Below are 13,388 nucleotides of genomic sequence, written 5' to 3'. Positions count from 1 at the left end.
ATAGTGAAAAGTTGAAAACTTTTCCACTAAAATCAAGAACAGGATGAGGATGCCCATTCTCACCACTTTTATTCAACATAGTATTGGAAGTCCTAGACAAAGTAATTAGGCACTAAAAAGAAATAAAAGCTATCTGAATTAGAAAGGAATGATTGAAACTGTAACTATTTGCAGATAACATGATATTATATATATAAAACCTTAAAGAATATCAAAAACTGTTAGAATGAATAAATAAATTCAGTAAAGGTAAGGATACAAAATCAATACTCAAAAATCTCTTGTTTCTATACTCTAATAACAAACTAACAAAATGATAAATTAATAAAACAATCCCATTTACAATTACATAAAAAATAATAAAATATCTAAGAATAAATTTAACCAAGAAGATAAAAGACCTATATATTGAAAACTACATGACATTAAAGAAAGTGACTGAAGAAGACACAGATAAATGAAAGATATTTTGTACTTGTGTATTGGAAGAAATAATATTGTTAGAATGTCCTTACTACCCAAACGCAATTACAGATTTAATGCAATCTCTGTCAAAATTCCACTGCCATTTTTTCACAGAATTAAAACAAACAATTCTAAAATTTGTATGGAAACATAAAAGCCCTTGAACGGCCAAAGTAATCTTGGAAAGAAACAAAACAGACAAAAAAAACAATGCTAGAGGCATCATGCTCTCTGATTTTAAACTATACTACAAAGCTATAGTAATTAAAATAGCATGGTATTAGTATAAAAACAGACACATAGATCAATGGAACAGAATAGAGAGCCCAGAAATAAACCCATGCCTATATGGTCAATTAATTTACATCAAAGGACCCAAGAATATACAATGGGGAAAGGACAGTCCCTTCAATAAATGGTAATAGGAAAATTGGGCCGCCACATGCAAAAAAAAGAAAGGAAGAAAGGAAGGAAGGAAGGAAGGAAGGAAGGAAGGAAGGAAGGAAGGAAGGAAGGAAGGAAGGAAGGAAAAGTATAAGAAACTGGACTACTATCTTACGCCACACACAAAAGTTAACTCAAACTGGATTAAAGACTTGAACATAAGATCTTAACCATAAAATTCATAGAAAAAAACCTAGGCAGTAAATTCCTTGACATAGGCCTTGGTGATGATTTTTTAAATCTGATACCAAAAGCGGAAACAAATAAGCAGGACTATATCAAACTAAGAAGCTTCTGCACAGTGAAGAAAACTATCAACAAAATGAAAAAGTAACCTACTAAATAAGAGAAAATAATTGCAACTCATATATCTGATAAGGAGCTAATATCCAAAATATATAAAAAGCTTATACAACTCAATAGCGAAAAACAAACCATCTGATTAAAAAAAAAATGGCAGATCTGAATAGACATTTTTCCAAAAATGACATACAGATAGCAAACAGGTACATGAAAAAATGCTCTACATCCTTCATCATCAAGGAAATACAATTCAAAACCACGATGAGATATTACCTCACAAATGGCTATAATCAAAAAGACAAAAAAGAACAAATGTTCATGAGAAAAAGGGAATCTTTGTGTACTTTTAGTGGGAATGTGAATTGGTACAGCCACTGTGGAAAATAGTATGGAGGCACCTCAAAAAATTAAAAATAGAACTACCACATGACCCAGCAATTCCATTTCTGTGTATTTATCCAAAGAAAACAAAAACAATAACTAGAAAAGATATATGCACCTTTGTGTTCATCGCAGCATTATTTATAAGAGCCAAAATATGGAAACAACATAAGTGCCCATCAATGGATAAATGGATAAAGAAATTGTGGTATATTTATATATTCAGCCATAGAAAGAATGAAATCTTGCCATCTGTGACAACATGGATGTTATTACGCTAAGTGAAATAAGTCAGACAAAGACAAACACCATATGATCTCTCTTATATGTGGAATCCATAAATGAACAAATAAATAAACAAAACCAAGCCCAGAGATACAGAGAACAGATTGGTGATTGCCAAAGGTGAAGAGTAGGGGGTGGGAGAAATATTTTTTTTTAGTTTAAAATAAATTGAAAAAAAAACCCAGAAAATACTGAGTTTCGCAGGATATTCTTAGTGGAAAGGGGTGTTCTGAGGTCAACAGTGAATGGGAAATGGTTGACAAGGCTTAAATAGGTTTCTTTACAGGAAGGCTCTTCAGGCCAATATACATTGCAAATCTCAGAGAGAGTAAGAAATTATTCAGCATTTCTTAAATTCACTTGATTCCAAAACTCATGTTTTACGAAGTTCCTATTTCTATTTATAGAAATTAGAGAAACATTGTTCATGACAAGATACAGTGGATGATACAGATAAAGTATACAATGTAGTTCCCATCCTTCCTTCAAGAAAGACATAGTATTGTTGGGGAAGCAGCTTATAAATATGCATAAAACAATGATTGACATGTCACACAGCACAGCAGAATTTTAGGTAAAATAGGCAGTCAGAGAACGAATGACCAGTGTGGTTTGAGACACCTGGAACTGAGATGAGAGAAAGGTATGAATTAAGATGAGACTTGAAAAAACAGGGCAAGGGAAAGGACCCTAAGTAGGGGGTGGGGAGGGATGATGGTAAACAAAAACAGAGGAATGAGTGAGGAAGTGGACAGGGACAGGCAGCCTTGCAGAAACCTGACTTCCATTTGTTCAGAAAGACCCACCAAATGAGTTTTAATGGATAACCCATATACAGCTGAAATTATAAACTACTTTTATGTATCTTCTTTTTAAACACAAATGATTACTAGTAATTCATTCTGGACTAGCTTTTCTTAGGAGAAAATAATATCAATGACAAACATGTCAATTGCATATCAAGAAAGACTTCAGGGGTACCTCAGGCAGCCTAAAAGTACTCTGTTCTTCCTCATATCCACAATTCCTTATCCACAATTCCGAAATCCAAAAACTCTGAGAACTTTAAGTTCATTTTCCCAACTTATTTTGTGGTAAAACCTTTCCTGGACTGATGAGAGGCTATTTATAATCTTTATTTATCCCACTTAGTGTGAATATCCATTAATTTTGGAATGCTGCCTAGACCCCACTGAAGTGTTGTATAAATTGCAGTATGTATAACCTGTCATCTCTTTAAAATCTTAAAACTTCTATATTTTGAGATACAGGGTCCCTGATAAAGGACTGTGGGCCTAGAATTCTTGTTTATACCCTAGATTTATGCTGTCTGTGAAAAAAAGGGTTTGCTATGTAGCACAACCTACGGTGGGTGGACTCTGATTTAAACGGGAAAAATTAGGTGCTTGATAAATAGTTGCTTATTTCTCCAATCTCTAATGAATATTAATCTAGGGCCTCCTATGTGTTGGCTGCTTTTCTAGTCCCTAGACATACAGCAAGGAGGAAACAGGTAAAGCTTTTCTGCCTCTCAGCACTTATTTTTTAGTGGGGGTGATAATAAACAAATAAAGATAAGCTCATGTCAGGAGTTGATCAATACTATGAGAAAGATTCAGAGTTAAGGAGAAAAGGGTGCTGGAGCACTATTTTTAGAATGATGGTCTGTGAAGGTGACATTTGAGCAAAGGCTTGAAGAGAGCAAGAGAGTGAACTCTGGAGATATCATGAAGAAGAGCGTCCCAGGCAGAAGGGAAAGGCTCTGAGGCAGTACTGTGCATGACTGAGGGAGGGAACTGTGAGTGCTTTACAGAGAGTATCTCATCAAATCCCAGTAACCCTTACTAACTAAGTCCATTTCACACATGAGGAAACTGAGCTCCAAGAGGGGAGCCTTTTGCATGAGAGCACACAGCTGTGACTGGCAGAGCTGGGATTTGCTTGGGAATCTGGTGCCAAAGCTAGCTTGCCTTCCAAGTCTCTAACAACCGGCTAGGTCTCTGGAAGGCAAGAAGAGACTGAAGCCTTCCCAACCCTGCAGGTCCTGCCCAGGTCCCCACCTCCTCCAAGGTCCAGGCATTTGGCTTGGAGCGTGGCCTCGGCTCTCCTGGTTGTTGAGGACTGCACAGGCATTTGCAGGACAGGTAAGTCTCTCAGATGAGGTGGCTTGAGGACTCAGGACAGGACTCCTCATCTGCCCCTGGCAAGCCTCTTAAAGGCCCGGGAGCCTGCGTTTTTGTGATCGCATTAGCAGAGGCAAACCCTGAGACTCACAGAGGTGAGACGACTTACCTGAGGCCATGCTGGTGGCCATCCAGTCGTTCCAGGAACCCATGATCTTCAGACCAAACTTTTCTTTGGACTCGGCTTAGGCCTCCAAAGAGGGAGTGTCTCTTTATCTCTTGTGCTCTAGGCACCTCACTTGTTTAACCTTAATCTGGGTCCTGTAAAGGAAAAGAACAGAGTGAAAGTTACCACCTGTTCACTCACACGCACCGCGCTGTTCTCCTGGGGAACCAAGAGAACACCTTGTGCACCTCCCTGTCCCACTAAGAAGAGCAGGGAAAAAGGTAGTGCTGGCGGGGGGGGGGGGGTGCGAGGGGGGGCGGTTCATCCAAAGCTTTCCTTCAGTCTTCAGGTGGCGCCCTAGAGCCACCGAGACGCACGCATTTGCGAAGACTGGACCTAAGGACTTGGGTCCTACCTAGGGGCGGTGTGTAGGGGCCGAGTGGGGCGAGGTGAGGGGAAGAGTTGGGGCGGAAAGGAAGCGTCTGAGCTTAAGTCTGGGGTCCTCAGTTGAGGGGAGAGGCAGGTAGCGGGGGAGGGGTCTTCTTGAGCACCCATCCCCATACCCCGCCCCTGCGGCCCTGGCACCTCGCGCTTGAAGCTTCAGTTTCCTAAGCCCGCAGATAAGCCCTAAGGGGAAGAAGAGCAGGATGGAGCTGTGTCCTCCCACCTTTACCCGGGTCTCTTACCCTCCTCCCGGTCCCTCCCAGCGCTAACTCTCCGGGCTCCCTCGCGGGCCGCGGGCGGAGCTCGATCGGCTGTGCTCAGCGATCTCCGGCTCCCGCCCCTTCCCTTGTCCCTCCTCCTCGGAGCCCCCAGCTGCCGCGGCCGCCGCCGTGCAGCCCCGCGCGGCGCGAGCAGGTACGTGCGCCTCGGCAGTGGCTCCGCGCGGGTCTGGGAAGGGGGCGGGAGCCGGGGCGGGCGAGGCGGTGGCGGCTCGGCCCGCGCCCTCCCGGGCTGAGCCGCAGCAGACACCCGCGGGCGGGCGCGGGCTGCAGGGAGGCGGGTGGGTGCTGAAGAGGACGCGCCCTCGCCTTTGCCCGCCGGTCTCCTGGAGCCTTGCCGCCAGCGTGGGGAGGCCCGGCACAGGTACGCACGCGGAGAGGGGACTGCGGGGGTTGGCGGGAGGCTGAGGCCCGAGGCGGGGAGGGGCGGTGACGGAGAGCTAGCCTGACCTCGCGGCCGGGCCGAAGGACATACGGCGAGGGGACCCGGGCGCACGGCGGTCCACGCAGAGCCTGGCCTCCCCGGGCCGCCTCGCCACCCTGCTACTGGTGACTCCCAGCCGGGTCTGGCCTGGCCTGGCTGCGTTTGTGGTCAAGGGCAGGAGCAGGGGGTGTGAGCTGCGGGTAAGTCCGGCGGGCGGCTGGGCGCTGGCGCTTCCTGCGAGGAACTTTGGGTACAACAGCGTGGACCTGCGTGTACGTATGTGCGCGCCCCGAGGCTTTGTGTACAATTCGTACGTGTATCTGTCGATTGGGTTTTGTGAAGCTTCACCCACGTCCGCCGTGCGTCTGTTTCTCCGCGTGTTAATGTGCGTGGGTGGGTGGGGTGCTGGGCCCCCGGCGGCTCTTGGTGGGTTTGGCTTAGATCTTAGCAGGTGTGTGTGTGTGTGTGTGTGTGTGTGTGTGTGGCCAGCCCTACCCCTTTCTTGGTGGGGTGTCACTGTGGTCCACAGATATGTGGGTCACACCAAGTGGCTTCCCATGTCTGTGGCTACTAAGAAACCGTCCCTGGGGGTGTGAGTGTAGAACTGGGGTGTGCCTTTCAGGTTCTTTTGAACTACAGATGAAATTGGAGTGTAACTGGTACAGTTGCAGGTGTGAGCAAAGGACCCCAGCGTCTTTGTCAGTTTGTTTCTGTTTCTGTTTTGGATAATTGACTGGGCAAGCCTTGTGTGACTGTGGATAGCTTTGAACCTGTATGAGGTACCCACTCTCTTCTTAACTCTGGCATCCTAAGGAAAAAGTTTTGGGTTTCTGCTGGTGAAAGACAGCTCTGCTCTCAGAATTTGGGTGTCCTGGTTTCCTCTGGGATATGGAGGCATCAGTGTACCTGCCTGGTTGGAGTGGTTCCTGGGCCACTCCAAGAGCTGAGTTCTCTGAAGGTGCTGAAGACCAGGGGAGGGGAGGTCATTTGGACACCCAGTGGGCAGCAGTGGTCACTGCCAGTCCCTGTATGTGACCGAGCACTCAGGAAAATGCTTTTGGTGCCAAGAGTAAAAATGGCAAACAACGTGCCTCTCGGTTTACTGGGAGTGGGAGCCTTCTGGGCAGGGCTTGGCTTTGAGTAGGCCTCATGAACCCCTGTGTGGGAGGGGTTGTTTGCCTCCTGGGGTTGCCAGGCCAATCCTGGGGGCTGGCTGTGTTCTAAGCCTTCTGTAGGGGGTTGGGGACCCAGACAGAATTCAGACATGTCCCTGCCCTCAAGTTGCTCATAGTGACTGTAATACAGTGGGATGAAGAGTCTAGAATGAGTGCCGGAAGAGCTGGGGATGGGGGAAGTCGGGGGAGGGTGGAACGATGCCGCTTCTGCCAGAGTGTGAGTTTGCAGGTTTGTAGATGGTAACGATTCTTAGGGAACCTGAGTTCAATTCTGGACTCCCATCAGCACACCATGGGATCTCGGCCACGTTTTATCAAATGTAGGTAGTAATTCCTGCTTATGAGAATGGTGAGGAGACACTCCCAAGGGAGGTGCCTACTCTAGGGCCCAACAGGGAGTATAGGTGCACAGTAAACATTTATTAAATTGGAACTCAGGAAAAAGGAATGTATTGATAGAAATGAATTGTAAATGGAAATAGGCTTTGTACTCAAATGAAAAGCCCTGTGTGTGCTAAGAGGTGTCCAATGTAAGTCCATGTTGGAAAAAAGATCAGAAAGATCAAAAAACATGCCTTCTTTCCTGTACTGAGGCTCTTTGAGTTATTCATTCATTCATTCATTTCCTTCATTTTCACTTCATTTATTCATATTCATTCTCTCTTTATCACACACACATACACACACAGAACCACAATGCACTGAAGAATAAACTCAGGCATGGGAGTGCAGAGAAACATCTAGAATCATGTGTGTGTAGACATATTAGAGCATGTGAGTCACTTTGCAACTGGGGGTCTCTGTGCAGTGTGGGGCCCTGGGGTGTATGTACTCCTGGGAAATCGGCGTGTATGAGGAACACAGTAGTTCTTCTGTGGGATCAGGAATTCTACATGCCAGGTGGGAAAGGAGGCCGAGGTGGGACCTGTGGGGGGGGGGGGAACACTGGACCTGCCAAAGGGAGGACTTCATTATCAACTCCAGCTGAGTGTTGAGGAAATGGGGCCCAGAGTGGCCAGATTCTTCCATTTTTTTTTTTTAAAGGGAAGCCAGGAGTCTAAAGTTTAAAATGTAAAATCTTCTGCTTTTTATGTATTGGCAAATACTTCACCAAAAACAAATGAACAGACCAGAAACAGAAAAAAAGCAAAACTTCTGTCAACCAAATGTAGCCCACAGGCTGCAAGTTGATGTCCTTTAGCAGGAATGCACATGTGCTGTCTGTTTCTCTGTGTGGGTATGTTCAGGTATTGGGGGGATATCTCCTCTTTGAGCAGAGAGTACCCCCTTCTACCTCCCACAGCTCCCCTTCTGTGGTTCTCATCTAGCCCCTTTCCCCCCATCTTCCACTTACATAAAGGCATTTGGTTTTAACTTTGGTCATGGCTCTCAAATATGCTCCTTTCTCTTAGGCCCCATCTGTGCCTCCCCTGACCACATCGAATTCCTTCTTGGACCCCTGGCCTCCATGCTCTTTCTCCTCATTTGTCTGTCCTCCACTCAGCAGCCAGAAGAGCTTTCTGGACCCTAGGCGGATGTCAGTACTCCCTGCCTGGCTCCTGTCTCACCTCCCTGGCTCCTTGGCTTGGCATTCAGAGTCCCTTGAGAGCTGGTCCTAGCTGCCCTCTGAGGCACCCCTTCCCCCTGTCCGGAATGCCTGCATCTACTCTCGCTGTCAGGGAATTCCCTCTGAGGTCTGGCTCAAATGTCACAAATTTCCAGAGGTTTCCCTGACTTTCTCCTCTTTGTTACCATACCACTTCCATCATTTCTACCCCTTCCCCCGTCCCAGTCATCCTCACTTCATCACAACACTGTCTATTAATCATGCCTTATGTGCATCATTTTATGAAATCCTCACATCAACTGTATAAGGAAGGCATTTTGCTTATCCCCATTTAACAGGAGAAAATTGAGCGTGGAAAGGTCACACTTGCCCAAGCTCAAGCAGTGAAGCTGGATTTGAAGCTGATATACACTGTATCTAAATTCCCTCCATCATAATAATAGCTCATTATTGATACTGAGAATTTACTGTTATGAGTGCTTCACGTGGATTATCTTAATTCCTACATCAGTGAGTGGTAGTAGTATTGTCATTTAATAGATGGGGAGACTGAGGCCCAGAGAGGATAAGTGAATTCCCCAAACCCAGCCAGTGATGAAGCAGGATTCTAGCATGGATTGGATTACACTGCTGTCTTTGAGTCCTCACCTTCCTCTCTGTCAGGCTCCCCAAGCTGGGAACTGTGCCTCATTCACCTGCACATTGCTTTGGGCCCAGTGTTATGTCTGGCACTAGCAGGCCCTTGGTAAAGATTTGCTAAATTCAGCTGACTTTCTGTTTTCTCTTCCAGCTGCCTAGGGGCCAAGGGATGAGCAGGGGCCCTTCTTACTAATGGCATCTTCCCCTGGTCTGGAACTGAAGACACTGAGCGGTGGTTTCCAGACCCCAAGGAGACCAGCTCCTCTGGGCCCGGTGGCCCCACCCAGGGAGGGTGTGGAGAATGCCTGCTTCTCCTCAGAAGAACATGAGACCCATTTCCAGAACCCTGGAGATGCCAGACTGGACAACCCCTCCAATTCCCCTGGGGGTGTCCCCTCATGGCCCCGATCTCAGCTGGACGATCTGTCCCTGCATTCAGAAGAGGGGCCAGGCTTGGAGCCTGTGAGCCGCCCAGTGGACTATGGCTTCGTTTCTGCTCTGGTTTTCCTGGTGAGTGGGATCCTCCTGGTGGTGACAGCGTATGCCATCCCCCGTGAGGCCCGCGTCAACCCGGACTCAGTGACAGCACGGGAGATGGAACACCTAGAGATGTACTACGCTCGCCTAGGCTCCCACCTGGACAAGTGCATCATCGCAGGCCTGGGGCTGCTCACAGTGGGAGGCATGCTCTTGTCCGTGCTGCTGATGGTCTCCCTATGCAAGGGTGAGCTCTACCGCCGGCCAACCTTCGTCTCCAGCAGGGGTTCTAGGAAGACCTATGGCTCCATTAACCTGCGCATGAGACAGCTCAATGGGGACGGGGGTCAAGGCCTGGTGGAGAATGAAGTTGTCCAAGTCTCAGAGACCAGCCACAGCCTCCAGCGGTCTTAAGAAAGAGCCTACCTGATCTGTCTGTTTCAGCTCCAGGGCTGCAAGCCCCACAAGGCCTGGAGTTTCAGACTGAGCTCTACACAGGGCCCTGAGGAAGGAGTCTTGGGTGCTAGAAGGGGACTTGGGGGCCTAGCTCAGGCCCCACTGGGGAGAGTGGCCCCCTGATCTGTTTTGTAGTTTGAGGTTTTGCATAAGGTTTTGTTTGGAGGATGGATTGTGCTGCTAAAAATACACAAGTTTGGAAACTGCTGCCCTTGGAGGATGAGGTTTCTTGGCATTTCTGAATATTGAAAGCAGTTTGAAAGACTCCCATCCTGTTCCTCGTGCCTTGGGGAATCCCGGATCTCTGCTATCCTCACCAGCAAAGTATGGGTGTTGGGTGACCTTGGAGGGACCTTTTCAGCCCTGACCATCTAAGGTGGGAGGTAGCTTCATGATGAGGGGAGAAGTGAGCATCCTTCTCTCTCCAGGCCTCAGTACCCTAGGCCCCTCCAGTTCTGCCCTAGGAATGAGTACCCAGTATCTGCCTCTGGCTACCCCTTCGAGGGAGCGAGGTGTCCAGCAGGTGCTAACCATTTGCCATGCTATTTTCTGGCCCAGCTTTGGCCACCACTGTCAAAGAGCCAGCAGCTTGCAGGGTCCTGCTAGAGTCCCCTAAGTCACTTGGTGAAGCCTGGTTAACTCTAAGTTTGCTACAGCCTGGTTTTGGTCTTGAGATCGAATTTCCTGCAGTGACTAGACATTTCATAAAGTCAAGTGTACTGCTTTCACCAACTCACTGAACAAGAGTGATCTTTTATACAAGAAAGGGTGAGGACTTTGTTGTGTTTCTGTGGAGACCACGTGGGCCTACATCACCTCCTCCTCCTTAATTGTAATCTCTTGGGCCTGACTTCATTCTGATAGCAGAAAAAAAATCTTAATGCTAAATTTGCAAACTTCCCCACTCCTTCTTAGCAGTAAAATGCAGTTCCACAATATTTGGGGAGGAATCAGGCACATTTGGGTGGCCTGAAAACTCTAGCCACATTGATCACGGTTCGTTCCGTTTCTCTTGTGGAGTGTTTCCAGACTCTATCCAGACTCTTTTTAAACTACTGACAAAGAAAGGAAGTGGGTCTTAGGGGGGCAAGGAGATACAGGTGTTTGAGGACTGGAGGAGGCATTATCCAGTCTGAATGGCCCTAGAGGCCTTGCTTCCAGTACATGCCTTCTAGGCCACTGGTGTGAAGACTCTAATGGGGACATTTCAATGAGACCCCTGACTCCATGCAGTTGCCCATGTGGCCCATGGATCCTGCCTGTCTCTTTGAGGGGGGAGGAAAGGGGAGTAAGCATGGGGTCTGTAGGCTAAAGCAGTCCTGATTAGCTGTAACCTGAGCCTTCAGTCTGGTGAGTGGAACATCTGGGCAGTGTAACACCATGGCTTCTATGACAGATCAAATATCTGCTCCTGCTGGCAGGTTTTGCCGGGAGCAGAGGGCTGGGGGAGGGCTGGAGAGGACAAGGGCTATTCAGCTTGGCCTGCCAGGTGCTGTTCTTGGTGTTGAAGGGGTGTGATTTGAAAAGAACAAAGAAAGCCTCAAGATGGTGAAAGATCCACAAGTCAGGGCTTCCACCGATGTGTTCATTTCTCCCCAGCTTCAAGCAAGGAGTGCAGAAAGTGACATGAGCCATTCTAGGTAAACTACAGTAGAACCGAACATCCCAAAAGATAAGGGCTAAAGCCTTTCAAATTCATCATAACAAGAAAAATATCAACTACGTGACAGGGATTACTGTGATGGTGAGGGACTCCTTTGGAGACGAAACATGTCAAGTAGATGCATTTGGGACCATCATTTCCTATAGTTTAAATGTAATGAATTGTATTTAGGGGCTAAATCAGTTAAAACAGGGGTCTCCAACTCCCAGGCCATGGACCAGTTCCCTTCTGTGGCCTGTTAGGAACCTGGTCACACAGCAGGAAGTGAGCGGCCAGCAAGCGAGTGAAGCTTCATTTGTATTTGCAGCCTCTCCCCACTGCTAGCATCACTGCCTCAGCTCCACCTCAGATCAATGGGAATTAGATTCTCTAGGAGCACTGGTCCCTGGTGCCAAAAAGGTTGGGGACTGCTGAGTTAGTAGATTGAATACCAGGAATCTCTGGTTCTCTCTAAGCCAGAGAAGGCTGTTTTGCATCCTAATGCAGAAACTCCTTTAGAAAATGTGTGTAATAGATTGAAGCAGTCATCACCTTGTCAGTGAATAAGGAAAACTTGAAAAATGCCAAAAAAAATATTTTCCCAAGATTGCAGCTGAGATCTTCCAGTCAGTGGATCAGAAAAAGGGTTAGGAAGGAGTCAGGGAAGACTGTGGCATAGGGTGTCAAGAACTTTCTTTGCAGTTTTTTTCGTTTGTTTGTTTTTGTAGGGGTAGGTGTGGAGTGTTCTCATGGGACTTTGTGGTCACTGGAACATTCCTCGCCTCCAGAAAGTGCCTCTCCCACCCAACATGCTACTTGGGTCCCCAAATCTAGCTCTTCTTGGTGTATTAGAACAGATATCAACCTGGGAGTTGGGAAAATCTGTATTTGAATCCAGGATCTGTCATTTACTGGCTGTGTGGCCTTGGGCAAGTTACTTCACGTCTGAGTATCTTTGTCTGTGAAGTGAGAAAAATAGCAGCTCAGGTTCAGGTGGGTGGTAAGAGATAAAATAGAGACCTGCATGGTATGATGGGTAGTCACGGTGATCACTCTTCTTCCCGCCTCAGTGGGAAATAACTGCATTAGGCCTAAAACCTCAGGGCAACCCTTCTGCTTTCCTTCTCCCACACCTCTCATCCTACTGTCGGCAGATCTTGGTTCTGCATTTGGAATCTGCCCACTGCCCACTCCTTGGCCACGACTGCTTCACCCAGGTTGCTCGTTGGTGTCCTGATTTCTCTCCTCCCCACCCTCTGTCCCCAGTTCATGCTTCACTCTGCAGCCAGATGGATCCTGTTAAAAGGTTAATTGGGTCAGGTCACTCTTCTGTTCAAAACCTTCCCATAGCTCCCACTCCAGGCAAAAGCCAAAATTCTCCCCTCAGCCAGAGGTAGATTTACTGTCCAGGCCCCTCATTTACTTGCACAGGCCCCTTCCAAGGCCCAGAGTCAAATTTTTGTTTTTTAATTTTTACTTTTATAAGGACGGTCCCCTAAATTGCATATGCATCAAGTCCCCACAAACCTGGGTCCATCCCTCACAGTGGCCTATAAAACCGTGTGCAATCAGGCCCCTCAGCCTCTCTGACCTTACTTCCCACCTGTGCCTCTTTGCTCACTCCACGCTAGCCACACCTCCTTGCTTTATTCTCTCAAGGCCTTGGTGCTGCTTTACGTGGAAGAGGTAGAGGGGTCTCCGTGATGGCAGAAGACTCCTCTCCCCTAGCCTTGTTGGGAGATAGCCAGCTTCTAGCTAGCATTAGGGGACATTTGCTGGGTGTCTAGGAACCTATGAGATATGCCAGTCTGATTTTTTCTCATTTAAGGACCTTGCGTGCCCTTGCCTGGACCTTTGGAACCCCAGTATCCATCATCACATCGGCTCACCTCAGGCATCCTCTGAGTCTCCCGGCTGAAAATGCCTGCTGCCCAAGATTCCACCATTATTGCTCCCTTCCTTGGGAATAAGCATTAACTTCTCTGGGATACTCTTTAAAATGTCCTCCTTATGCACACACCTACACATACACACACATGCACACATGCAGGAACACACACCTGTGCATGCATAGGCACACATGCATATGCCTTGTGCATGCACATGCATGTGCGCACAT

General features: G+C 47.4%; 2 protein-coding genes across 3 annotated transcripts in view; one reads left to right on the top strand and one right to left on the bottom strand.

Moving 5' to 3' along the window:
- CUNH20orf202 (chromosome unknown C20orf202 homolog) overlaps positions 1 to 4,894 on the bottom strand; it is a 28,524-nt gene extending 23,630 nt beyond the window's left edge. The window contains 2 exon segments of the mRNA XM_016148902.2: positions 4,171 to 4,322; positions 4,854 to 4,894. The gene's annotated coding sequence lies outside the window, so the exon portion shown is untranslated.
- A 35-nt stretch (positions 4,895 to 4,929) lies between these two features.
- Positions 4,930 to 9,835, top strand: TMEM74B (transmembrane protein 74B). Of its 2 annotated transcripts, none has more exons than XM_016148900.2 (2): positions 4,930 to 5,025; positions 8,846 to 9,835. In XM_016148900.2, the coding sequence occupies exon 2, from the start codon at positions 8,887 to 8,889 to the stop codon at positions 9,583 to 9,585; it is 699 nt and encodes a 232-aa protein (XP_016004386.2). In that variant the 5' UTR covers positions 4,930 to 5,025; positions 8,846 to 8,886; the 3' UTR covers positions 9,586 to 9,835. The 2 variants fall into 2 exon arrangements, with proteins under 2 accessions (XP_016004386.2, XP_016004387.2); XM_016148901.2 differs by lacking the exon at positions 4,930 to 5,025 and adding an exon at positions 5,157 to 5,253.
- The last annotated feature ends 3,553 nt before the right edge of the window (positions 9,836 to 13,388 follow it).

Source organism: Rousettus aegyptiacus, unplaced genomic scaffold (assembly GCF_014176215.1).
Source record: "Rousettus aegyptiacus isolate mRouAeg1 unplaced genomic scaffold, mRouAeg1.p scaffold_m13_p_12, whole genome shotgun sequence".
Taxonomy (NCBI): domain Eukaryota; kingdom Metazoa; phylum Chordata; class Mammalia; order Chiroptera; family Pteropodidae; genus Rousettus; species Rousettus aegyptiacus.
Note: the sequence above shows the minus strand (reverse complement) of the source record. Positions and strands in the feature narration are given on the sequence as shown.